The following is a 22630-nucleotide window of genomic DNA, read 5'->3' as shown; positions in this document are numbered from 1 at the left end:
GGGGCGTGGCGGAGCCCCGGGAGGGGGCGGAGCGGGCTGGCTGGGGCGGTGATGGCGGCGATCGGGGCGTGGCCCTAGGAGGGGGCGTGGCGTGTCTGGGTAGGGGGCGGAGCATACGGGCTCCGGGCGGTGTTGGCGGCGGGGCGTGCCTCGCGGATGGGGCGTGTCAGGGCTGGGTAGGCGGCAGGGAGGTCGGGCTCAGGGAGGTGCTGTGGACGTTGGGGGCGTGGCCCGGTTGGGGGCGTGGCGTGTCCGGCAGGGGGCGGAGCGGGCGGGCGAGGGCCGCGATGGCGGCGGGGCGTGGCCCGGGCGGGGGCGTGGCGTGTCCGGCAGGGGGCGGGGCGGCGGGCGAAGGCCGCGATGGCGGCGGGGCGTGGCCCGGGCGGGGGCGGGGCGAGCGCGGCGCCGGCAGCGATGGCGGCCGACGGGGACTGGCAGGATTTCTACGAGTTCCGGGAGCCGGCCGGGAGCCCCCGGGACCGGGACGACTGTCCCGCGAGCCCCGAGGCGGGGGCCGGGCCGGGCGGGGGAGGCGACGGCTTCCCGGCGCTCAGCTGCAGCCTGGAGGAGAAGCTGAGCCTGTGTTTCCGCCCCGCCGGGCGGGGCGCCGAGCCCCCGCGGGCTGCCGTGCGGCCCATCACCGAGTGCAGCCTGCTGCAGGGGGACGAGTGAGTGGGCGTCGGCTGCAGGGGCGCGGGGCGTGCGGGGCGGGGGCGTGCAGGGGCCGGGTAGGTTCAGGGGGAACGGGTGCACTGTAGGGGGACTGGTGCATGCAGGGGGACTGGTGCGTGCAGGGGGGCCGGTGAGTGCAGGGGGGACTGGTGCGTGCAGGGGTCCGGTGAGTGCAGGGCAGCCGGTGCGTGCAGAGGAGTCGGTGAGTGCAGGGGGGACTGGTGCGTGCAGGGGTCCGGTGAGTGCAGGGCAGCCGGTGCGTGCAGAGGAGTCGGTGAGTGCAGGGGGCGGGTGCATGCAGGGGGGCCGGTGAGTGCAGGGGAGCCAGGGGAGCCGGTGCGTGCAGAGGAGTCGGTGAGTGCAGAGGAGTCGGTGAGTGCAGGGGGCGGGTGCATGCAGGGGAGCTGCTGGCGGACTGGTGCATGCAGGGGAGCGGGTGAGCGCAGGGGGCGGGGTGCGTGCATCACCGCCCCGCTGGGGGGGTGCTCTGCCCTCTTTCAGCCTCGGGAGCCCCGCTCTGCCCGAAACCCTGGATGGCGGTGAGGATGTTGGGGTCTGAAAACTCCGCTCCTGTCCCCAGGCCCCCTGACCTCCTTCCCTGCCCTCCTCCCGCCCTGCGCACCACCCGGGTTTGCTGGAGGATGCGGCTCCTTGCCCGCCAGGTGCAGCTCTCCAGCGCGCATCCATTCGTCCCGCGCACCTCGGAGCAGGAATTTAGCTGCTCTGCGTGCAGGGCTGTCTGGATGCGGGCGGGCCCTACCTCCGGATGGCCGGGAGATGGTCAGCGGCGGGTGGGGGTGACGCCTGCCCTCGCGGACATGCGCAGCGGACAGACTGCTGGGGACGCACCCCGTGGTCTGCACCCCTCCGCGTGAGCGGTGTCTCCGGTGGGAGGGAGAGCGTGTGGACAGCGCCCACTTGGGCAGCCTGTGTGGGAGAGGCCGGAGGCCGTGCCCGCGGCAGGGGCGTTAGGCTGGGCAGGGCTCCCCAAGTGGCTGCAGAGCTGCTTTGGGGCTGGTCACCACCTTCATTGTCCTCCTGTCCCCTTGATCCCCTTTTTGTTTTGTTTTGTTTTGAGCCACACCTGGCCGTGCTCAGGGCTTACTCCTGTTTCTGTGCTCAGGGATCACTCCTGGTGTGCTCGAGGGAGCCGAAAGTGGTGCCAGGGATCCACCCGGGTCAGACGTGGCCAGGGCACGTGCCTTACCTGCTGTCCTAGCTGTTCGCTTGCGCCCCCCTGAGTGTAGAATTATTTAAAAATATTTTTTTGAAATCGTGGGCCACACATGCCCATGGCTGGGGCCGCCCCTGCTCCAGCCTCTCTCCAGGCCCGGTTTCAGGGTTTCAGTTTCTCTTGGCTCGGGCCAGCCTGGCTCTGGCTCTGGCTCTTCTCGAGGGTGGGCTTGGAAGCCTGCAGCCCTGTGCCCCGCGGGGAGCCAGCTGCCCACTCCCCGGGAGGGTCCCTGACGAGGAGGCAGGCCGGCCTCCACCTCCCCGGGAGGGTCCTAGCAGCTGACCCCCTCTGCCTCTGCCCTCCCCTGCCCAGTGCCCTTGACTTTCCAGAGAGCCCCAGGCTCCTGTCGGGGCTGCAGCCCAGAGAGACCCCGAGGGTGTCCCCCCAAGCGAGTCCCCAGCCAGGACAGGAGCCCGGGGCCACAGGTGTGACTTGGTGCTTTGGGTCCTGCGGGCGCTGTGCAGCCTGGCCCTTCCCCTCGCCTCCGCGCCCTGGTCTTGCTCTTGTGCCCACCCTCCTAGCTCGCGCCCACTTGGTTCTGTGACGGTCATTCACGTCCCTGTAGCCCCGAAGTAGCTTATGTGCCATTTGGGTCCCCACTAAGTCTCATCTCTCTCATATCACGGAGCTCCCCCCCTTTATTAATTATAATGTTGATTTGGGGGGGCTCACGGCGGTTCATGGCCCATGCGAGTCCGGGGGTGTGCTGCTGCTCCAGCCCTGCCCGGGGTCGTCCAGCCACCCTCGGGCTGCACCCAGCGATCCTGGGGACCTTGTGGTGCCGGGGGTCGGCTGGGCCAGCCGCCTGCTCTCCCTCGGGTCCTCTCAGTGTCGGATCAGGCCGACCGGTTCCTTTGGTGCCGACACCTGGATCTGGGGCGGGCTGGGCTGGGGTCCCCTGCGGTGGTTTGAGCTGGTGGGCGCCGTCGGCCTGCTCCGGGCCTAGCTTTGTGCGGGGGCGGCTGAGCCCTCCGTGGCCCGTTTCACCCGCGTGTCCTTTCCTCTCTGCCCTCAGCTCCCGGGGGCTGGTGGGGAGCAGGGAGTCTGCGCGGCCTGCGTTTTGCCGTAGACTAGTTTGAACCCCAAACGGGGCACATCCCAGAGCGGGGCTGGAAGTCTGGGCTCGCGGCCTCCCGTGGAGTGAGGGCAGGAGGCCGCGTCTCTGCGGGCTGCCGGAACCCGGGGCTCGGCTTACCTGAGACCTGGGCTGGGGACCGGCACTGGTGCTCACCGCGTGATTCTGTCCCTGGCCGTGCACTCATCTCCCGAGTGGCCTGGCCAGTGCCCGGCAGGGGAGATCCCGGGAACATCCCCTGCCCCGCCTCCCCCCAGCTCTCTCACCCTCTTGCTGTCCTTCTGTCCTTCCTTCCATCTTAGCCCGGGTTTGGGCTCCGCCGGGGCCTTTTTGAGAAACCAAGAGCACTGTCTGCTTTGGTCCTCGGCGCCCGGGTACCAGCTCAACAAAGGCGCTTGGAGGGCCGGAGCGGTGGCACAGCGGGGAGGGCATTTCCTCGCGTGTGGCAGACCCAGGTTCGATTCCCGGCCCCCCATAGGGTCCCCCAGGCCCTGTCTGCGGCGATCCCTGAGCTCAGAGCAAGGAGTAAGCCCTGAGCACTGCTGGGTGTGGCTGGAGACCCAACCTGCCCCAGCCCGCCCCAACCAGCCCCAACCCGCCCCAGGGAGGCCGGGGTGCTGAGTCCGGCTGCTTCCTCGCCAGGATCTGGAACGCGCTGACAGACAACTTTGGGAACGCCATGCCCGTGGACTGGAAGTCCTCACACACCAGGACTCTGCACCTGCTCACTCTGAACCTCTCGGAGAAGGGGGTGAGTCGGGGAGAGCGCGGCGACGTCTGGGCCCAGAGCTGATGAGCCGCTTCCCCACATCCGCCCCCACCGCTGAGCCCCGCACCCCCCTGCTCCCGCCTCGGTCTCTGCCCGCTGCCACCAGCTAGAACCTTCTGCCAGGCCCTGAGTGAGGGACAGAGCCGCGGGCACACCCCGCGTTCCCCTCTGGGCTGCAGGCGGGCGTGGCCTCGGCCTTCCAGGGGTCCCCACTGCCGCTGGCCGCTGTGCTGTCCCGTGCCGGGCGCCCTGGTCCTGGGTCCTGGAAGGACAGAGCCGCTCAGGGACAGCGGAAAGCCGGCTCTTTCTCTCACTGCTGTCTAGGTTGGGTGGGGCCTCTTCGGGACTGTTCTAGAACCTTCCGTGGGCAGTCCTGTGTCCAGCCGGGGCTGGCGGCTGCTGGGTGGGAGTGAGTGATGGGCCCTGCGGCGTCCAGGGCTGGTTTGGGAGGCGGAAAGGGATTCCAGCCCCGAGGGCCTCTGGGCTCCTCGTTCCGGTGCTCATGGGCATCGGGCCACTCGGCTCCCAGGCGCCTGGCGTGAGAGCTCGTCCACCCCGTGTCCCTCCTCTGCCTCTTCCTCCTCCTGCGGTGAGCTGAGCCCCACCCCGCCCGCCGCTGCCCCGTCTCTGGCCCTGCGGCCTGGGAAGCGGGTTCTCCCCTGCGGAGCCCCACCGCGGGGCGGGGATGCTGTGGGCAGGGAAGTGACCGCTGGGACGAGGCTGGAGAAACCCATGCGCAGCCCCTGCTCCCCCCGCCGCGCTCCTGCGCTGGGTCCCTTCTCGGCAGACCACTGCCCTCCTGCCAGTTAGCCCTGAGCCCCCCTTTCCTGCAGCGGACCCCACCCTGCGCCCTGTGTCCAGCTTTTCCTCGCGGTTTTGCTGGAGCGCTGCTGCGGCTGCCTTCGGAGAAAGGGCGGTTCCCGGGGAAGGAGCCTCCCCCGGGGAGGGAGAGCCCCTGCGGGCCTGGTCCGAGCACACAGGCCGCCCGCTCCCTGGCTTGGCAGTCCAGAGGGGGCTCTCGCTCCCCGCCCTTTGACCCAGTGTTTTTTTTTTTTTTTTTCCCACACCTGGCAATGCTCAGGGGTCACTCCTGGCTCTGCACTCAGGAATCACCCCTGGCGGTGCTCGGGGGACCATGTGGGATGCTGGGAATCGAACCCGGGTTGGCTGCGTGCAAGGCAAACGCCCTACCCGCTGTGCTATCGCTCCAGCCCCTGACCCAGTGTTCGGCTTCCTCGGGGCGTTCAGGCTGTTTCCCCCACGGGCTGTTGGGCGTCCCCAGGAGAGGGGGAGGTGGGGGGTGTGTGGGGTGCCCGCAGGGTGGTAGGTGCAGATGCCCCCCCAGCTCTGGTGCCTTCCCTTGGCTTCCAGCCACACCTGCCCTCTGCCCGCTCCCAGCCCTCCCGCCCTGCCTCCTGGGCGGTGGACGACAGCCCTGGTTTAAGTCTCTCGGCGGCCCGGCCCGTGGTGGACGGTGCTTGTGATGGCGCTGCCCAGCGCGTCCAGCCTCCCATGGGTCGTCGCCAAAGCTGAAGGGGCTTGTAGGTGGGCGTGAGGGACCCCAGCTCCTGGTCCCAAGCCCCCGAATGTGGGCAGTAGAGGGAGATCAGCTCGGGCAGTGCGGAGGCCAGTGCTGGCCTCTGGCGAGTGTCCCCCAGGGTGGGCCTCACCCGGCTGCACAGCGGTCACCCCCGGGGCCAGCGCGGGTGCCAGCATCCCGGCTCAGCTCGGGTGCGGAGGTGGGGGTCTGGGAGAGGGGCGGAGGTGGGGGTCTGGGAGAGGGGCGGAGGTGGGGGTCTGGGAGAGGGGCGGACGTGGGGGTCTGGGAGAGGGGCGGACGTGGGGGTCTGGGAGAGACGTGCACAGCGCAGCCCCGGCCTGGGACCCTCGTCCCGCCAGCACTCAGCTCGCCGGTCACTCGTTCCCAGGGGTCTGCACCTCGTGCCCCTGAGCCCAGGCGCTGCTGCCCCCCTGCTGTGGTGGGGGCGCCCCGTCATCCCCCCTCCCTGTCCTGACCTCTCAGCCCCCTCAGCGCTTTGCCCAGCGCTGAGCGGGGCCCCTGTCCGTGGCGGGGCAGGGGGGAGGGGCACTGGGGTCTGGCTGAGCCCAGAGCACAGGGCGTGGCCCCCGGGCCTGCTCTGACGCTGCCCGCGGCCCGCAGCTGGGGGACGGCCTGCTCCTGGACGCGGCGGATGACGAGGAGCTGCGGGAGCAGCTGGACATGCACTCCATCATCGTGTCCTGCGTGAGCGAGGAGCCGCTCTTCACGGCCGACCAGGCAAGGACGGGACCCGTGGGGCGGGGCGGCCCTGGCGCGCGTCCTTTTCCCCTGGTGGGCGTCCTTCTCCCCTGGTGGGCGTCCTTCTTCCCTGTGAATGGCTGTGAAATTCTTTCTCTGCAGCTAAAGGGGGGTTGGTCTGTCCCAGGAGGTTACTTCTTGCTTGAGGTGGAACTTTCTGGTGCTGCTTTGGGGCCACGCCCAGAAGGTTACTCCCGAGTCAGTGCCCAGGGAGCACTCCTGGTGGTGCTCAGGGCTCCGTATGCCGGACCTGGGTTGTCCTGGGTGTAACCTGTGGTTTGGCTGTGGTGTGTGGGCCACACTCAGTGGTGCTCAGGGCCCACTCTTGGTGCGGTTCAGGGGCGCGGGTGGGTGCCCGGGTGAACCGTGTCGGCCCTGTGCCAGCTACAGGCGCAGCTTTTGCATGTGGTTTCGATGCCGAGTTGGCAGTGCGGCTCTGGGTCGAGCCTGAGCTACGGGGACAGCCGCAGCAAAGGGACAGGCCCCGCCTGAGCCCCAGTTCGAACCCCGGCCGCCCATGACCCCTGGGGCTGCTGGAGAGGGCCCCCCCCATCAAAAGGACGGGAGGTTCAATCAGCTGGAGCTGGGCCGGCCTGTGCCAGTCCCCTGCCACCGTCCGGTGCTGGCCCGGGGCGGTGCTGCTGGCCCGGGCTGCCCTGTGCTGCGGTGTCACCGTGGCCGGCTCGGCACACGGCGTGCCTGGCCTCTGACCGGGTGTTCCGCTGCCCCCACGCGGGCCGGCCGTCTCCTCCCTCCTGCCCTGACTGTGCTCTGCGCCTTCTGGAAGGTCATCGAGGAAATCGAAGAAATGATGCAGGAGTCCCCGGACCTGGAGGACGACGAGACGCCCACGCAGCCTGACCGGCTGTCCATGCTCTCCCAGGAGGTCCAGACGCTGCAGAGGGCTGGCGACGGCTACGAAGCGCGTAAGGGACACTCGCCTCGCCCGCCTGCCCGCCCGCGGGCCTGGGTCTGTCTCCTGGCAGGTCCCTGGTCAGCGTGGGATCGGGGTGTGTGGTGTGTGTGTGTGTGTGTGTGTGTGTGTGTGTGTGTGTGTGTGTGTGTGTGTGTGGTGTATGTGGTGCGTGGTGTATGTGGTGCATGTGTGGTGTGTGTGGTGTGTTTGTGTGTGGTGCGTGTGTGTGGTGTGTGGTGTACGTGGTGCATGTGTGGGGTGTGTTTGTGTGTGGTGCTTGTGTGTGGTGTGTCTGTGGGGTGTGTGTGGGGTATGTGTGTGCGTGGTGTGTGTATGTGGTGTGTGTGGTGGTGTGTGTGTGGTGTGTGTGGTGTGTTTGTGTGGTGCGTGCGTGTGTGTGGTGTGTTTGTGTGTGGTGCTTGTGTGGTGTGTGTGTGTGGGGTGTGTGTGCATGCTGTGTGTGTGCCCGGTGTGTGTGTGGTGTGGTGTATGTGTGTGTTGCTGTCCACCTGCGTGGGCGCCTCCTCTCTGTCCTCCATGGCCCTGAGGAATGCAGACCGACGTGGCGTGTGTCCCGGGCCCCGCTCTCCTGCCCGGGGGACCTGTTCTTCCTGTGCACCCGCGGGTTGCCCTGGCGTCACCGTGTTCCTCTCCCCTCCGGGGTCTGGCCGATGGGAGTGAGCCCGGCTCACGCCCCGCCCTTGGTCCCCAGAAGCAAGCCGGGCCCCGCCCGTTCCTTCTGTGTCTGCAGGGGGCTCCCTCCAGGGGGCTCCCTCCAGGGGGCTCCCTCCAGGGGGCTTCCTCCAGGGGGCTCCCTCCAGGGGGCTCCCTCCAGGGGGCTTCCTTCTCGGAGCACCCGCCCGGCCTCACTCCCCGCGCCCCCTCTGCTGTGCGCCCGCGCAGGGGTGAAGCGGCTCCCGGTGTCGGAGCTGACGGAGCTGCTGGAGCAGGTGGAGAACGCCATCAAGGAGTTCTCGGAGGAGCTGGTGCAGCAGCTGGCCCTGCGCGACGAGCTGGAGTTCGAGAAGGAGGTGAAGAACAGCTTCATCTCCGTGCTCATCGCCGTGCAGAACCGGCAGAAGGAGCACCGGGAGACGGCCAAGAAGAAGAAGAAGCTCAAGAACGGCGGCGCGCAGAACGGGAAGCACGAGCGCGGCCACGTGCCGGGCACAGTAAGTCGGCGTGGGCGGCGCCCGGGCAGGCCCAGGGCACAGCCCGTCCCGGGCCCCTGGGGGCAGAGTGTCCGCGAGGGGCGCTGGGGCCGCGGCGTGCAGAGCCGGGTCACGGCAGGGAAAGCGCCTTGAAAGCGAGTCTACTGCGTTGAAAGGGTTCGCCAGGGGCGCTCAGGTGCCCCGAGACGTTGTCCCAGACGGGGACTGTGCTTCCCTGCCGACCCCCGGCCACCGCCTTTCCCTTTGGTCCCTGGAGACCTTCCCGGTTGCCATCTTGTCCCTGAGCGGCGGCCACTTCTGCCAGCTGGCTCTGCTCGGTCTGCACCGAGACGTCCTGCCCTGCCTCGTCCTCCCGGCGGGGCGGGGAGACGGGCCTCGTGACGGGGTCAGGGACGGGGCGGGGAGACGGGCCTCGTGACGGGGTCAGGGACGGGGTGTGCCACTCCCGGCTGGACTCACCAGGACCCCTTAGCATGCGTGCTGGGCCTCCGGTGTTGGCTCGGCCCAGTGTCCACCTGAGCTTACTTAGGACCTGGCCTGGAAACTGACTTTGGAAACGCCCTGGGATGCGTGTTTCCGAGTCATTCCGCGCAGTCGCGGCACCGGCTGGGTGGTCCTGGAGCCCCCCTGGTGCCAGCTCTGGAGACAGAGGAGCCCACGCCTCTGTCTAGAACGTTTGGGACTGGAGAGTTTGCCTTAAAGTAGCAGGAAAGGGGGCAGAGTGCTAACACAGCGGGGAGGGCGCCTGCCCTGCACACGGCCAACCTGGGTTCAGTCCCCAGCACCCCATTTGGTCCCCCGAGCCCCACCAGGAGTGTCCCTGAGCACAGAGTGAGGAGTAAAGCTGAGCACCCTCTCCCCTCCCCGCCCAAAACTAAAAAGCAAAAGCAACAGCAACAACATCCCCCTGAAGAAAACCCCATTGCTGCTTGGTAACATACTACTTCATTTAGCACATCCCCCTGACGCCCGCCGGGTGCCAGCCGCCGCCCAGCGCCCGGAGGGGAGCAGCTGGACCCACCGCGTCGCGTCTGGGCAGGAGCTGGGCCAGGGGGAAGGAAGTGCTGGGCCGAGTTGCTCGGGGCTCCCATGTGCTGGCAGAGCCGCCCGGTGGGCGCTGGGCACCCCCAGGCTCGCCCGCAGCCAGTGCTGGCGAGGGTTTGGCCCTCGCTGCAGCTTCTGCGTCTGGGTGGGCGGCTTGTTGCCCCCGATGCTCACGTCTCTGGCGGGCGCCACCTGCAGGCGTCTCCCCCTTCCCCAGCCCCTTCGCTCGGTGCTCACTTCTCCTTTCCTCCGTGCAATTACTCTGCCCGCCGAGATCCAGCACTGCCGTCCGCGGTAGGGCTTCGTGCTGACCCCGCGCCCGAGTGCCCGTTTCCCCGCGCCACTGCCAGCCCGCACAGCCCCACCCCAGCCTCGCTGCCCTCGCCCGCCCCTCCCCTCGGAGCAGCTCTGTGGCCTCTGGCATCTGTGTTCCCCTCTGGGTTTCTGCGTTCCACCCAGGGAGGGATCACGCTCTGTCTGTCGTCTCCTGGCTGACGACGTCACCGAGCACGTGACCCTCCGGTCCCCTGCACGAGGGGCAGACTGCACGCTTCCCGCCTTTCCCCACCGTGTGCTCACGGGGACGGGCCCCAGGGTTCGCTCTGTGGTGCTTGGTTTGCCGTGCTGCCGTGGGTGCGTGTGGGTGCGTGTGCGCTCTGTCCGGGGCCCTGCTTGTGTCTCTGTCCACAGCCCGGGTGGACACCGTCCCGCCGGCCGTCCACCCTCAGCCGCGCTCACACTCCCCAGGCCCCGCTTGCACGCCCAGCTAACCTAGGGGCCCCTCGGCCCTCGGCCTGCGCGATCCTCGGCCTTGCTGGGTCCTAGCACACGGGTCATGTCCGTGTGGCACGTGGCAGCTCTGGACCTCCAGGGACGGAGCTGAATAGCCGAGGCAGCGGCTCTGGCCTGCTGTCTGGCCCTGGACACAGCCGGACACACCCCTGTTTAAGTCGGAACAGAAGTCGGAGGGAGAGGTGTGAAGGCCCTGAGAGAGCTCTCCTGGGCGAGGCCCATTTTGCGGTCCCTAAGACCGAGGACGAAATGCCGCCTGTGAGTGCGTGGCATCGTTTCTTCCCTTAGGGCCTGTCTGGGGCCACCTAGACCCCCTCGGGGAGGTACCCCTCCCAGTGCATGCGCAGAACACTTTTTTTTTTTTAAATTAAAGGTTATTGTCATCCCATTGCTCATCGATTTGTTCAAGCGGGCACCAGTAACGTCTTTCATTCTGAGACTTATTGTTATTAACTTTTATGAATCTGAGACCTGCCTTATAGTGTATATGCCATCTGTGTGTGACACTGTATATTCTGTGTCCTGTTTAGAGTTCTGTGTATATTCACTCATCTTCATGACACGTTTTGAAACATTTGAGATCAAAATGTTAACTTGCCACTTTCCTTTTATTCTGGCTTCATGTTACCACTCCTATTCATCCTCTCCTCATTCTCCTTCGTAGTCTGCCTGTATTCTGTTCTCTGTCTGTAATAACCTGTTCTTGTTTTAGGGCTATGACAGCCTCGCCTTACCAGGAGATAGTTGAGCAGATATACTTTGAAATGCCTCTTTTGAAACCTCTGTTTTTCAAAAGGAGATTGTCGTAGAAGAGTATCTTTGCGCCGGATGTTAATTCTAACTTGAGGGTTGGGAGACTTACCTTTAAGGTTTTGGCGTTGTTCAGATGCTTGTTGATTTGGGGGTGACGCACAGGGCACTTTCTGCCGCCGCAGAGTACGTGAGACTCTAGGAGCTAACGAAGCCCAGCGGTGGGGCAGACCAGTTGTCGCCAAACCGGGCGGCGGGTGGAAGGGGTGCGTTGGCAGCCCTGTGGCCTACAGCTGCCGCAGTGAGGAGAGGCGGAAAGGGACGTTTCAGCCCTCCTCAGGGAGAGGTGCTTGAGAGGATACGGAGCTGCCCTTCCCGCAGGCCTGAGTATAAGCGGTGGCACGTTTGCACAGTCCCCTGTTACTCCCCTCAGTCTTTCTCTCCTGCACAGACCAGTCCTGGAAGTTCGTGTTCTGGCCAGAAAATGGAGTCACTAGAGGGAGGAGAGAAACGGTTGCATACTTCACACCCATGAGTTGTGAAATATGCTGAATAAGAAATGTATTTCCCAGTAGTGTTGCTTGTAAGAGACTAGGGGGGAGAAACAGGCCAGTCCCGGCTTCCGGGCGAGCCTCACGGTCCCCTTGCGCCCTGGTGGCTGTGATTCTGTCCCTGGCTGGAGAGAGTGACCTCCCAGCACCCAGCAGCCCACGTGGTGAAATCCTGAAGTCTGGGAGACGTTTGTTGATCGTGATTAGGACAAAAGTTCATGCAAAAGCCAGGCAGGTCAGGAAATTCTACTCCTGCTGCATATTTAGAATTTCTGTAAACATCTTGAAAGAATTTGTAAATTGTCACCGTGATCTTATTTTGGCTTTAGTGACCCTGAACATGTTTGAAACAATGGACATTGATATTACATAAGAACTTAAAAGAATTTGATCCTATTCTACTTAATTATTTGTTGTTGTTTTAAATGTTTTTTTTTGGGGGGGTCACCTCCAGGGGTGCTCAGGACTTAGTCCTGGCTCTGCTCAGGGGTCATTTCTGGCAGGCTTTGGGGACCTTGTGGGATGCTAGGGACGGAACCTGTAAGGCAGGTGCCCTTCCCCCTGCACTTTGGCCCTATCTGCATAATTATTTGAAAATAATTTTTCACTTTTCTGCTATAAAATCAACTTCTAGGATAGTAGTTTGTTATTCAAGGCATTTTAAAACATTTATCTGTTTTGGCATAATTAATATTTTCTAATATACTGAGAGCTGAATTTTGAAAAGATTATTTTTGGTAAGTTTATAACTGCTTTGTGGTTCAAATTGAAATAATTTGATTTGATTATGAATCATCAGGAAAGCAAAGTTAATTTTGACATATTCAGTAATATTTTAGTAACTATTTGAATAGCCGTATTTGGTAATGCTTTCCACTTAATGATTGCTTTCAATTTGTTTTTCTTGTGTTTTAAGAGTGTTAATATATTGAGATTTATTAACATTAAAATTGCTACTTACAGATTAATGTTTGAAAATCACATCATGAAACTATTAGTTTATTTAACATGGTGTGATTTGCAAGAAAAATGTTCGCATTTCACTTTCTTTTTGGGTCTCTTGAGTACAGAGGAAATCTTTGGAATGCGTGTAGGACTGGGCTCCGCCGCCGCCTTCTCGCTCTGCCTCTGGCTTAGCACTGCACCTTCACGGGATTTCCTGCCTCCAGCCTGTGTGCAGTTGTGTGCAGTTGTGGTGTGGCCCCAGCCCGCCCCGCCCACACCAGGACCACGCCCACTGCCAAAGCCACGCCCACAGAAGGGGCCACAGCCACGCCCACAGCCCTGCCCCACCCTGGACCTTGGACCGGGAGCGGGACAGTATGGTGGCCGCGACAGTGCCTCACCTTCCTGCCCGGAGGGGGCTTCTGTCTGCACTTCTGCCCTGGTGGCCCCTCAAGGGGGCAGGGCCGCCCCCAGCACCCTCTGAACCCCCCAGTCCCCCTCCCCCTCCATGTCCCACCCCTCCCCCTCTGCGTTTCCAGGGGGGTCCTGGGCTTGGCAGGGCCTGTGTCTCCCCACCTGCCGAAGCACGAGCACGGATGCCCGGCAGGTCCCTGGCCCCGAGTCCACGGACTGAGCAATGCTTCCCTCCTGCCCTGGTCCCCGAGCCCCCTAGGAGCCGCCCGGCCTCACGCCCTGGGGTACTCTCTGCTCCCCAGGGCGGCGGTTACGCGGGCAGCCGCCAGCCCTGCTGTCTCTGAGGCGTCTTGGCTTCCCGGGGCGTGTGTTCTTCTGGGTGGGCCCTTGCAGAACGGCCTCCCGGGTGCTGTGTGGTGCTCTGGGCCTCTCTGTTCCCCGTGTCCCCTGGCCCTGCTCTGCCAGCCGCTGCCCTCAGACCCGAGGCTTTTCTCTCTCCCTTTCCCGTTGCCCGCCCGCCCGGGCTCTCCGTGCGCTGCTCGCACCTGCCGCAAGTGATCGGGCCTTCCCACGTGCCCTCTCTGCAGCTCACATTGTTGGTGCCCTTTTGTCCTGTCCTCACGTCTGTCTGTCTCTCCTGGCTCCCGGCCTCTGGACTCTGGCCTGGGGACGGCCCCCACCGGGCAGGGCGGGGCACGTGCAGGGGGGAGGCGGGACCTCCCAGGCGGTGCTCAGAGGCCCGAAGGGCCCCTCTGGTGTGTCCGAGAGCTGGAAGATGCGGTGCCCCTGGGGTGGGGTGTGACCCAGCCACCAGCTGTGCTCAGGGCGGTGCCCGGTGCCCGGGCACCCAGGCTCTCCCCGCTCTCTCCCTCCCTCTCCCTGTCGGGGACCCCGGTGTTAGGGACACAGAGAGGTCTGCGGCACGGAGGCGTACACACTCGGGAGGGGCCGGGAGCCGGCGACGGGCAGGGCGCGTGGCGGGCCCGGGTTCCCCCCAGCACAGAGCTGGAGGAAGCCCAGACCCAGCCGTTCCCGCTCTTGCTAGAGTTCGTGTGCAGTTCCACGGGACGTGCGGGTGAACCCTTCGAGAACGGTCCTGTGGCGGGGGGAGGGGCTGTCCTCGGCCACGCAGGCTCCGTGCCCTGGCAGGCCCTGGCCTCTCACTGGGAAGGCGACAGCTTTCTGGCCACGCCCACCCCTGAGCACTTTTTCTTGCTCTGCGTCCCTTGGCCTCCATCGGCGCGTCTTGGACCTGTGCACGCCGGGGTCTGGGCTCCCCGGGGGGCGGCTGTCAGCCAGGGGCCCTGGTGCCGGAGGGAGAAGGCCGCAGGGGCTCAGATGGTCAGGGGCATGAGGGAGGCCCAGTGACCCTGGGGACCTGTGCGGGGGCCCCTCAGCCTGCCCGGAGCCCAGGTGGCGGAGCAGGGAGCACTTCCTGGATGTCTCAGGTCGGGATCTCTGCGGACCCCTCGGGAGCTGGGGGAGGGGAGGGCTTGTACTTGAACTTGGAGCTTGTCCTTGACTGGGAAGAGGAAGGTCAGCTGTGGACCCGTGGACCCGCCGAGGGGAGCACTGGAGGAGCCAGTCTCGGCCCTGGCGGGCTCTGTTCCTGCCGTACCCAGCTCTGTATTGCTTCTTCTTCGTTGTCATCATTGTCTTCTCCCTCTCCGCTTCCTTCTTTATCATCAACATGTCCTCTCCTCCTCCTCCTCCCCCTCCCTTTTCTTCTTCTCTTCCTCTTTCCTCCTCCTTCCTCCTCCCTCCTTCTTCTTTATTTTGGTTTTGGAGTCACACCTGGCTCTCTCCTGACTCTGCTCAGGGGTCACTCCTGGCAGTGCTTGGGGGCCCAGAATGGGGTGCAGGGGATCAGACTCGGGCCGACCTGAAATACAAAGTCCGCCGCCTTTTCGAGGCCGGGATTCCCAGACACTTCCCGAGGCTCGAGGTTTTCTTCACTTATTTTAGCTTTAACATGTCTTGGATAATGGAATTAGGGCAGGGAACATGGTGTGTTTTTTCTTCTTCTGTTGCTCTTGAAAGAAAAGGCATCTAGTATAATTTTTTCTTTCAAAAAAAGAACTTTCCGTAACTTTCAGTGTAGACTCTGGAGCTTAAGAAATTCTCTCTTGATCATTTGTTTCGGAAATATGGGCAACTTGTATGATAGCACACGAAAGAAACGTGCAAAATCGAGTTATTTGTAGATTTTTATCTTTATTTCCTGGCGTTAGGGCCACACTCAGTGGTGCTCCGGCCTACTCCTGGCTCTGAGCTCAGGGATCACTCCTGGTGGTGCTCAGGGGACCAGGTGGTGCGGGGACGGAACCTCGATCAGACAAGCTCCCTGCCCACTGGACACTGGACTGTCTCTTCACTCCCTAGGTTTTTCCTTTAAAACAAGACATTTGAAAAAATGATTGAAAACCCCAAATTTCTTTTTTTTTTTAAAAAAAAAGTTATGTTGGGTTTTACTGTATTAGATCACTGTCACTGTCACTGTCATCCCGTTGCTCATCGATTTGCTTGAGCGGGCACCAGTAACGTCTCCATTGTGAGACTTGTTGTTACTGTTTTTGGCATATCGAATATGCCACGGGTAGCTTGCCAGGTTCTGCCGCGCAGGCGGGATACTCTCGGTAGCTTGCTGGGATCTCCCGAGAGGGACGGAGGAATCGAACCCGGGTCGGCCGCGTGCAAGGCAAACGCCCTACCCGCTGTGCTATCGCCCCAGTGATTACTGTATTTGATAAAAAGAAAGAAATCTAACTCATTCCAAAAAAAAAAAAATCAACAAATTCATAAGTGCTTACTAAAAAGTGTATTTTTTCAAAGTGATGTGTCTTGTCAAGAATTTCATAAGAAAAATGGTACCAGTTTGTGTTTTGACCCCGCACCCCTCCACCCCCCAGCAGTGCTCAGGACTTACTCCTGTGTCTGTGCTCAGGGATCACTCCTGGCAGGGTGTGTGGGGCCGTGTGCAGTGCCGGGGACCGATCCTGGCTGGCCGTGTGCAAGGCCAGAGCCCTTCCTGCTGTGTTATCCCCCCAGTCCCATTCTGCACTCATGAGCGCCCCCCGCGCCCCCCACTTGCACTGATAAGGCTCAGCCCGAGGAAGCGGGTTGGGACGGAAGCGCCCCGTCCTCGGGGGCCTGGGCAGTGAGCAGAGGGGACTCGGGCGTCTGGCCTCCGGGGTCTCCTCTGCTGCCCCCTGGCCTGGTGCCCTGCCGACCTTGCAGGGCGAGGCCCATGAGTCAGGCGGCCTTCCTTTGGGGGGGGGGGTTTCCTCCTGGCTAGTCACGCCGCAGGCATCTGCCCGGGGCTCTGACTCAGCGCGGCCCGGTGTGGCCGGGCAAGATAAGGAGTCAGGAAGAGAGGGCCCTGTCCGGACGGGGCGTTCTCAGATGCCTCGCAGGCGCCTGCACGCAGCCGCCAGGAGCGCGGCCACGGTCTCCGCAGGTGTTTGGGGGCCCCCGGGCTCTCCTCCCTCGAGCCTCTGTGCCTCTCGCCCCGTTTCCTGCAGCCTCCGGTGGGCGGAGGGCGCGGGCCGCGCTCCCGGCAGGAAGAGGGTTTGCACGCTCCTGTGTCTGTGCTCCCGGCAGGAAGAGGGTTTGCACGGGTGAGCCAAGTGCTCTCGGGGAGCTGCCGTGCCCCCCAGGAGACAGCGCGCAGACGGCACCGTGCCTGTGGAAGACGCCAGTTTCCCGGGTCCCACAGTTCCTCCCGGGCGTCCGGGCACAAACGCGCCTTTTGCTTTTGCCGCAGAAGGGAGGACCTCGAGGCGGGGCCCTCGGACCGGGCTGGTCTGGGTGCCGAGAGCCGGGTGCCTCCCCGCGGGTTTCACTAATAGTCTCTGCACTTTTTTCTCTGTCCCTCTCCGCCGGCGTGCGTGGCCGCCTCTAGCGCTTCAGCATGGACGGGATCTCAAATGCCTTTCAGTACGGCTTCCGCCACACCTTTGGGAATTCGGGTGGAGACAAACAGGTGCTTGGTTCTCCTTCTCTCCGTTCTCTGCTGCCCTGCTCCCCGTAAGGGCTGCCTCACTCCCTCGCTAGCGCTAACGCCTGCTGGGGAGAGGAAGCCTTTCCGAGGGAGACCACCAGCTAACCCCCACCCCCCCAGCCCCTGCTGCACGCTCACCTTGGACAGGTAGATACTGGCCGCGTGACCTGAGTTGCTGCATGCACGGGGCATAGAGCTGTAGACAAAACCGAAGCAGACCGGGCCCAATCCTAAAAGGTGCAGAGCCAGCTCTTGTGCGGGCCGAGAGAGGTGTCGGGAGCTTCAGATGAAGGTTCTGGGTCCGTGGTGTCTCAGAGTGTCCCTGACCGGCTCAGGATGACACGGCCCAGATCGCTCTCCTGGCGGTCGAGGCGAGCAGCGGTGCATAGAACACGTGCTCAGCTGGACAGGGGGTCCCGGGTCCCCACCAGCATTGCTCTGCAGTGGTCCCAGAAGTGCCACCAGCCCAGGAGGTACGTGGACAGGCAGGGATCAGGTGCCCAGTGCGGCTTGTCACAGCTTGAAAGTTCCTCCACCCCTGCAGAGCCTCTCCCGCGTGAGAGAGAGGCAGCCAGCCTGTGCAGGCGCTTCTGGCGGCTTCTGGGCTTCGCCTGTCCGGCCTGACGGGCTGCGCCGGCACAGCTGCGGCTCGAGAGGACCAGGCTGGGGCCACTCTGGTCTGGCCCTGCGCGGAGGGCTGGGGGCCGAGGGCTTCCGGGGCTCCTCGTTGGGGAAGCCCTAGCACGGCCGCTTGTCTCTCGCTTTCTGGTACTTTCTCCCGAGAGGCGATGGCTCTCCGCCTGGCCTTCCCCTGGACGAGCCACACGAAAATGCAGCGGGAAGGAAGTGCAGGGTTCAGGATGGAACCAGTCACTTTTTTTTGGTTTGTCTTTGGCCACACCTGGCAGTGCCACGGGCCTCCTCCTGGCTCTGAGCTCAGGGATCGCTCCTGGTGGGCTCTGGGACCCTCTGTGGTGGTGGGGCTCGATCCTGGGTCAGCTGTGTGCAAGGCAAGCGCCCTACCTGCTGCGCTATCTTGCCCACCCAGGAAAAAGGGACTTTAAGAAAGTTCAATTGTGGTTCAAGTCACATGGTTGCAGTTGATGTTGATGGTTTTAATGGACCAAGTCACTGCGTCCCACCATCATCTGGGTCCCCGGATCCTCCACCACTGTCCCTATGTCACTTCTGGTTGCGGCTTCCTTTGGCTGTGTTTCTACAGTGTGGCTCCAGCTGTTGGTCCACAACTGTATATCTTGGGGATTTTTTTTTTTTTTTTGGTTTTGGGTCATGCCCGGCTGTTCTCAGGGCTCACCCCAGGCCCTGCCGGGGATTGAACCGGGGTCAGTTGCAGGCAAAGCAAGTGCCTTCCTCGCTGTCCTAGCTCTTGGGCCTGTATCTTGAATTTTGACTAGGAGTGGCACAAACCTCCTCTCAGGATTTCTCGGAACTGAACAGAGCTGAGCACTAGGCTGGAGAGTGGGGTGGGCTGGGTGAGGAGCTTTCAGGCGGAGAGGCCCCCGGGGAGAGGTGAGTGTCGGGAGGCTCTGGGCAGTCCCGGCCCGAGGACCCTTTCAGGGGCAGGGCTGGTGGCAGTGACTCCAGGGCGCCAGAGGGGGCGGTCTGGGTGTTTCCTGCCCACCAGGTCCCCCTGCTGCCCGTCACGGCCACCATCTTTAAGAACTGTGGCCACTTCCCCAGGAACGTCATAGCTCCGTGGTGAGGAAGGCGCCTGTGCAGGGGCGGGTTGAGCACGCCGGGCCTGGGCTGGGGTGTCTGAAAGTTGCCCAGTTCAGCGGCTGACCAGTGCCGTGTGCTGCCGGGGCCTGTTCTGAAACACTCACCGGGGGGGGGGGGTGTTTCCGCGGGCAGCAGGCCCGCCCTGTTCAGGCCCCTCAGCTCCCGCCACTGTTTGACCGAGAAGGAGATGGTGAGCTGGGCCGAGGGGCCCACGGGAAGAACAGGCGCTGCTCGGAGTCTGAGGGGGACCGCGGCAGAGCGCTGGCCTTGCTGTGTGAGAGCCTGGGTTTGAGCCCCAGCACCACACACGCACACACCCCTGTGCACATGGGCAAAGCACACACACATGCACACATGCGCATAAACATGCACACACGTGCACATACGCACACACGTGCACGAACATGCACACACGTGCACGAACATGCACACACGTGCACGAACATGCACACACGTGCACACACACATGCATGTGTGTACACACACGCACACACGCACACATATGCATGTGCGTGCGCGCGCACACACACACACACACACACACACACACACACACACATGGCTCCAGGAGGCTGTCCGGATTGACAGATGAGCCCCAGGCAGATGGGTGGGTGCGAGGTGGCTCACGTCTCATGTGACCCGGCAGCATGACTGTGGCAGAATTTTGCCGAGAAGGTCATTAAGCTTTGAGTGACATGTCCTTTTCCCCTTTTCCTTCGGCAGTACTTGACAACAGTCATTCCTTATGAGAGGAAGAACGGGCCGCCGTCCGTGGAAGACCTGCAGATACTGACAAAAAGTGAGCAAAGACAGCTTTCCCCTCGTCCCCGTGCCGCTGTAGCCTGCAGCTGGCCAATCCCGTGGCTTGTGGCTGTTTCCTCTCGTCATTTTGGGAGGGCAACTGGATTCTGTTGTTTATGTTCTTAAGAAGGAAACTGTAGATGCCTTAGCAGAAGGCTGAGTCCAGCGTTCACCTGACCTTTTTGGTCTCCTGTAAGAGTTGGAGAAATTTGAGCCCCTTTGGGGGTGAAAATACAACGTGACTCCCCGCCTGTTGGGTGTGAGAGCAATTCTAGCGGAGCAGGTTGCTTTACGGGGTCGCGTGGAGGTGACCCCTGGGAGACTTCAGGGAAATGGGGCCTCAGTCACTCCTCTTCCTTCCGCAAGTGGCGCCCCGGGGGTCTCTCTGGGGGGAGCAGAGTGAGGACTGGCCTTGTGCACGCCTGTCTCAGGGGGTCCCGGCGCTGTCGAGGGCACGACTCCATGTGCGTTTTCAGCTCCTTCCTCCTTGTAAGTGTGCTGGGCACAGAGGGAGCCAGTGGCACCGCTGCGGGGGCTGTGCTTCCGGGACGGAGGAGGTGGAGGATCAAGCGGCTTCCCCCGTGCACGCGCCTGCCTGCAAACCGTCTCTGGTGGACGGCACCCAAACGGTCATGGGTCAGCATGGAGAAGCCAGAGCCGCACCAGCCAGTCTGAGCTCAGGGAGAGCCCTGCTCTCCTGCTCTCCAGCAGAGCTTCACTGCCCCCGGGGTGGGGAAGGGCAGGGTCGGACCCAGGAATGCCCCCTGGGGCTTTGACTCCTGGCTGGCTTTGGCAAATGATTTTTCTGTAGAATGGGAAAAGTAACCGAGGGCTGGAGAGATGGCCGAGTGCGTAAGTCAGGGCAGTGCCACAGGTAGCTGGGACAATCCGGGCAAATCCCAACTTTCGTGCCCGGGGTGTCCAGCAGCTGTTGTTCCGTTGTCTTGTCCAGAGTATAACCTGCACTCAGCTCCAGCCAGCTGTCGTGAGGGACAGGCTGGTCGCGGGGGTGGGGACGGAGCAGGAGCTGGATGTAACCGGGAATTTTCTCTTTGTAGTTCTCCGTGCCATGAAGGAGGACAGTGAGAAGGTCCCCAGCCTGTTAACGGATTACATCCTGAAAGGTGACTTGGAGGGCGGTCCTGCGGGTAGGGGTGGGGGGGCGGCGATGGGCGGAGAACCGTCTTGCCATGGGTCAGGAAGCAGCGTCCCCACACAGTGCAGTGAGGTCAGAGGAGCCACACCCAGCAGTGCTCACCAAGGAGGTGCTGGGACCGTGCCCAGGCCCGGTTGTACGAGGCTTGTCACTCATGTCCTCCGAGCCAGCGCCTGGACCCCCCCAGTCCCACCTCTGTCTGCAGTCCTGGGCCGGAAACGACTCCCACAGCTGTCAGCCCGGTCACGGTTGGGAACAGTATCGGCAGAGGTGCCGTACCTGCAGTATGCGGCTGTCTCCGCACCCTTGAGGGTCCCCTGAGCCCACCAAGAATGGTCCCTGAGCACAGAGCCAGGAGTAAGCCCAGAGCACTGCCGGGTGGGCCCCTGTATATCCCCCCAAAAAACCCATAAGGGAGACTAGCTCCCTGATAGCCTCCCATGCCCCCAGAAGGGTGGTCTTGGGTGGTCCCTGCCGCCTTGGAGAGAACAGAGAGAGGGATGGAGGCGGTGGGGGTGGGGGACAGTGAGATCAGTTACTGCATTTTTAATTTTGGGGCCACACCTCTGTCTCCTAGCCCAGGGGAACCATAGCTGCGTGCTCCCTGGGGAACCATGGGTGGCTGGGCAGGGGCGCAGGCCCCTAGGAGTACAGGTGGGGCGGGGAGGTTCAGTGCGCTTTATTGATAGCACTTAAATCACAGCTCCTTCTCACGGAGCGGAAGCCGTGTCTTGAGCTCCCTGACGTTTTTCTGTCTTTGCGTTGTGCTAGCATTGGCATGAGAGCAGCAAGGTTCGAGGTTTGTTCCCACACAGGCACTCAGAAAGCACCTGCCTGCAGCTTTAAGAGTGGGGAGCTGCTCTGGGGGCGGAGCTGAGATGGGGCGGGGCTGATACAGGGTGCGGCCTCACGGGGCGGGGCCAGGATGGGGCGGGGCTACCAGGGGTGGAGCTGGGATGGGCGGGACCTCAGAGGGGGTGGGGCCTCGCAGGGGGCGGGGCAGCGCTGGGGTGGAGCTGAGATGGGCGGGGCACTCCCTAGCCGTCCTCTCATTGGCCGCTGGGATGGTTGAGGGGCGGGCCAGGGTTCTGGGAACTGGTGCCCTGCGCTGGGGCTTCACCCCTTTCCCCTGCACCTCGTGCATGCTCCCCGGCTGTGCACGTTGGACACTGGCTTCACAGGATGGGAAAGAGGCAGGAGGCAGGGAGAGGTGGAGGCGGGCCTCCCATCGAGCTCAGGGGGACTGTGGCTGCCCTGTCCACCTATCCTGGACCTGGTCCCTCCTCTCTGTCCCCCTAATCCAGCATTTGCATGGGGGTGGGACCCTGGGGCGGGGGGAAGAGCTCTCCTCCTTTCTCCTTGGCATCCACCTCTTGACACCAACCAGCCACCAACACGTGGCTTGGCGGCCTAAATGTGTGCCCTGAGGTCTAAGGTGAGACGTGAGGGAGTGCAAGGGCCTCGCTTGACCCCGGGGAAGGTGGACGCAGTGTGGACGACCAAGCTCTTCCCCGGGGCCCGTCCTGCTGCCCCCAGAGGGTGCCACCGGCGTGGCCTCTCGTGGATGCGGAGTCTCATTCCCGCAGAGGAACGAGGCTTTCCTGCAGGGGTGAGCGGTGGGGGGGGTCCCTGCCTTGGCTGACGCCCATCTCCTCCCCGCAGTGCTGTGTCCTACCTAGGGGCCGTCCCGCGCCCCCTCCCGGCGCCCTTGCACTCGGCTTTGTGAGTCAGTATTAACGGATCCCGCTCCTGCTCGCCCGCGGACCGAGGCACCGTCTGGATCCTGCAGGTGGCTCCGGTCACCGGCCCTCCCCGGTTCTGCAGCGTGAGGGGCCGGGGGCTGTGAGTCTCGGCCGCAGGAACTCGCCCCCCGCCTCTCTGGGCTTCTGGAACTTCCTGGTTGGAAATGGCACTGACCGAGGCCCTGCAGCGGGGGTCCCGCTGTCCCAGCGAGCACTGCAGGCCCCGCCAGTCACAGTATTACCCGCCGGTACTGCCCACAGCGCTGGGCACCAGGGCCGCCTGCACTGACCTCAGAGGCACTGGGGGGCGGAGGGGCGCGGGCCACTCGTTTTCAGGGTCCGGGGTGGGTGGGGGGTGCCGCCAAGTGTCTTTCACACTTGCGCGTGGGGAGAAAGTAAGGTGCTGGGGCCGCCTGGCCGCTCCCGGGCACACTGCACGCTGGCCTGGTTTCCCGACGCACTGATTCTAGAAAGGTCTGCCCACGGGGACACGCGGCAGGGCAGGGGACGCCCTGCCCACGGCAAGCGGGGCTGCAGAATAAACGCAACGGAACGGTC

The 22630-nt window shown here is 63.4% G+C and overlaps 1 protein-coding gene across 4 annotated transcripts; it reads left to right on the top strand.

The window, feature by feature from the left end:
• The first annotated feature begins 369 nt into the window (after positions 1–369).
• Positions 370–22630, top strand: FEZ2 (fasciculation and elongation protein zeta 2). Of its 4 annotated transcripts, none has more exons than XM_055122463.1 (10): positions 370–668; positions 3624–3732; positions 5912–6028; positions 6837–6975; positions 7869–8137; positions 16535–16615; positions 19097–19172; positions 20233–20298; positions 21102–21122; positions 21993–22630. In XM_055122463.1, the coding sequence occupies exons 1-9, from the start codon at positions 415–417 to the stop codon at positions 21110–21112; spliced, it is 1122 nt and encodes a 373-aa protein (XP_054978438.1). In that variant the 5' UTR covers positions 370–414; the 3' UTR covers positions 21113–21122; positions 21993–22630. The 4 variants fall into 4 exon arrangements, with proteins under 4 accessions (XP_054978438.1, XP_054978439.1, XP_054978437.1 ...); XM_055122462.1 differs by having other exon boundaries at positions 371–668; positions 21102–21129; XM_055122461.1 differs by lacking the exon at positions 21102–21122 and having other exon boundaries at positions 371–668.

This window comes from Sorex araneus, chromosome X (assembly GCF_027595985.1).
Source record: "Sorex araneus isolate mSorAra2 chromosome X, mSorAra2.pri, whole genome shotgun sequence".
NCBI classification, from domain to species: domain Eukaryota; kingdom Metazoa; phylum Chordata; class Mammalia; order Eulipotyphla; family Soricidae; genus Sorex; species Sorex araneus.
The sequence above is the reverse complement of the archived record's forward strand: the minus strand, read 5'-3'. Positions and strand labels throughout refer to the sequence as shown.

Excerpts from the sequence above, each read along its gene's own strand:
- FEZ2 (XM_055122461.1), top strand. The coding sequence starts at position 415 with ATGGCGGCCGACGGGGACTGGCAGGATTTCTACGAGTTCCGGGAGCCG. Across the intron at positions 3,733-5,911 it reads TGAACCTCTCGGAGAAGGGG|CTGGGGGACGGCCTGCTCCT; the intron begins GTGAGTCGGGGA and ends CGCGGCCCGCAG. Across the intron at positions 6,029-6,836 it reads CGCTCTTCACGGCCGACCAG|GTCATCGAGGAAATCGAAGA; the intron begins GCAAGGACGGGA and ends GCCTTCTGGAAG.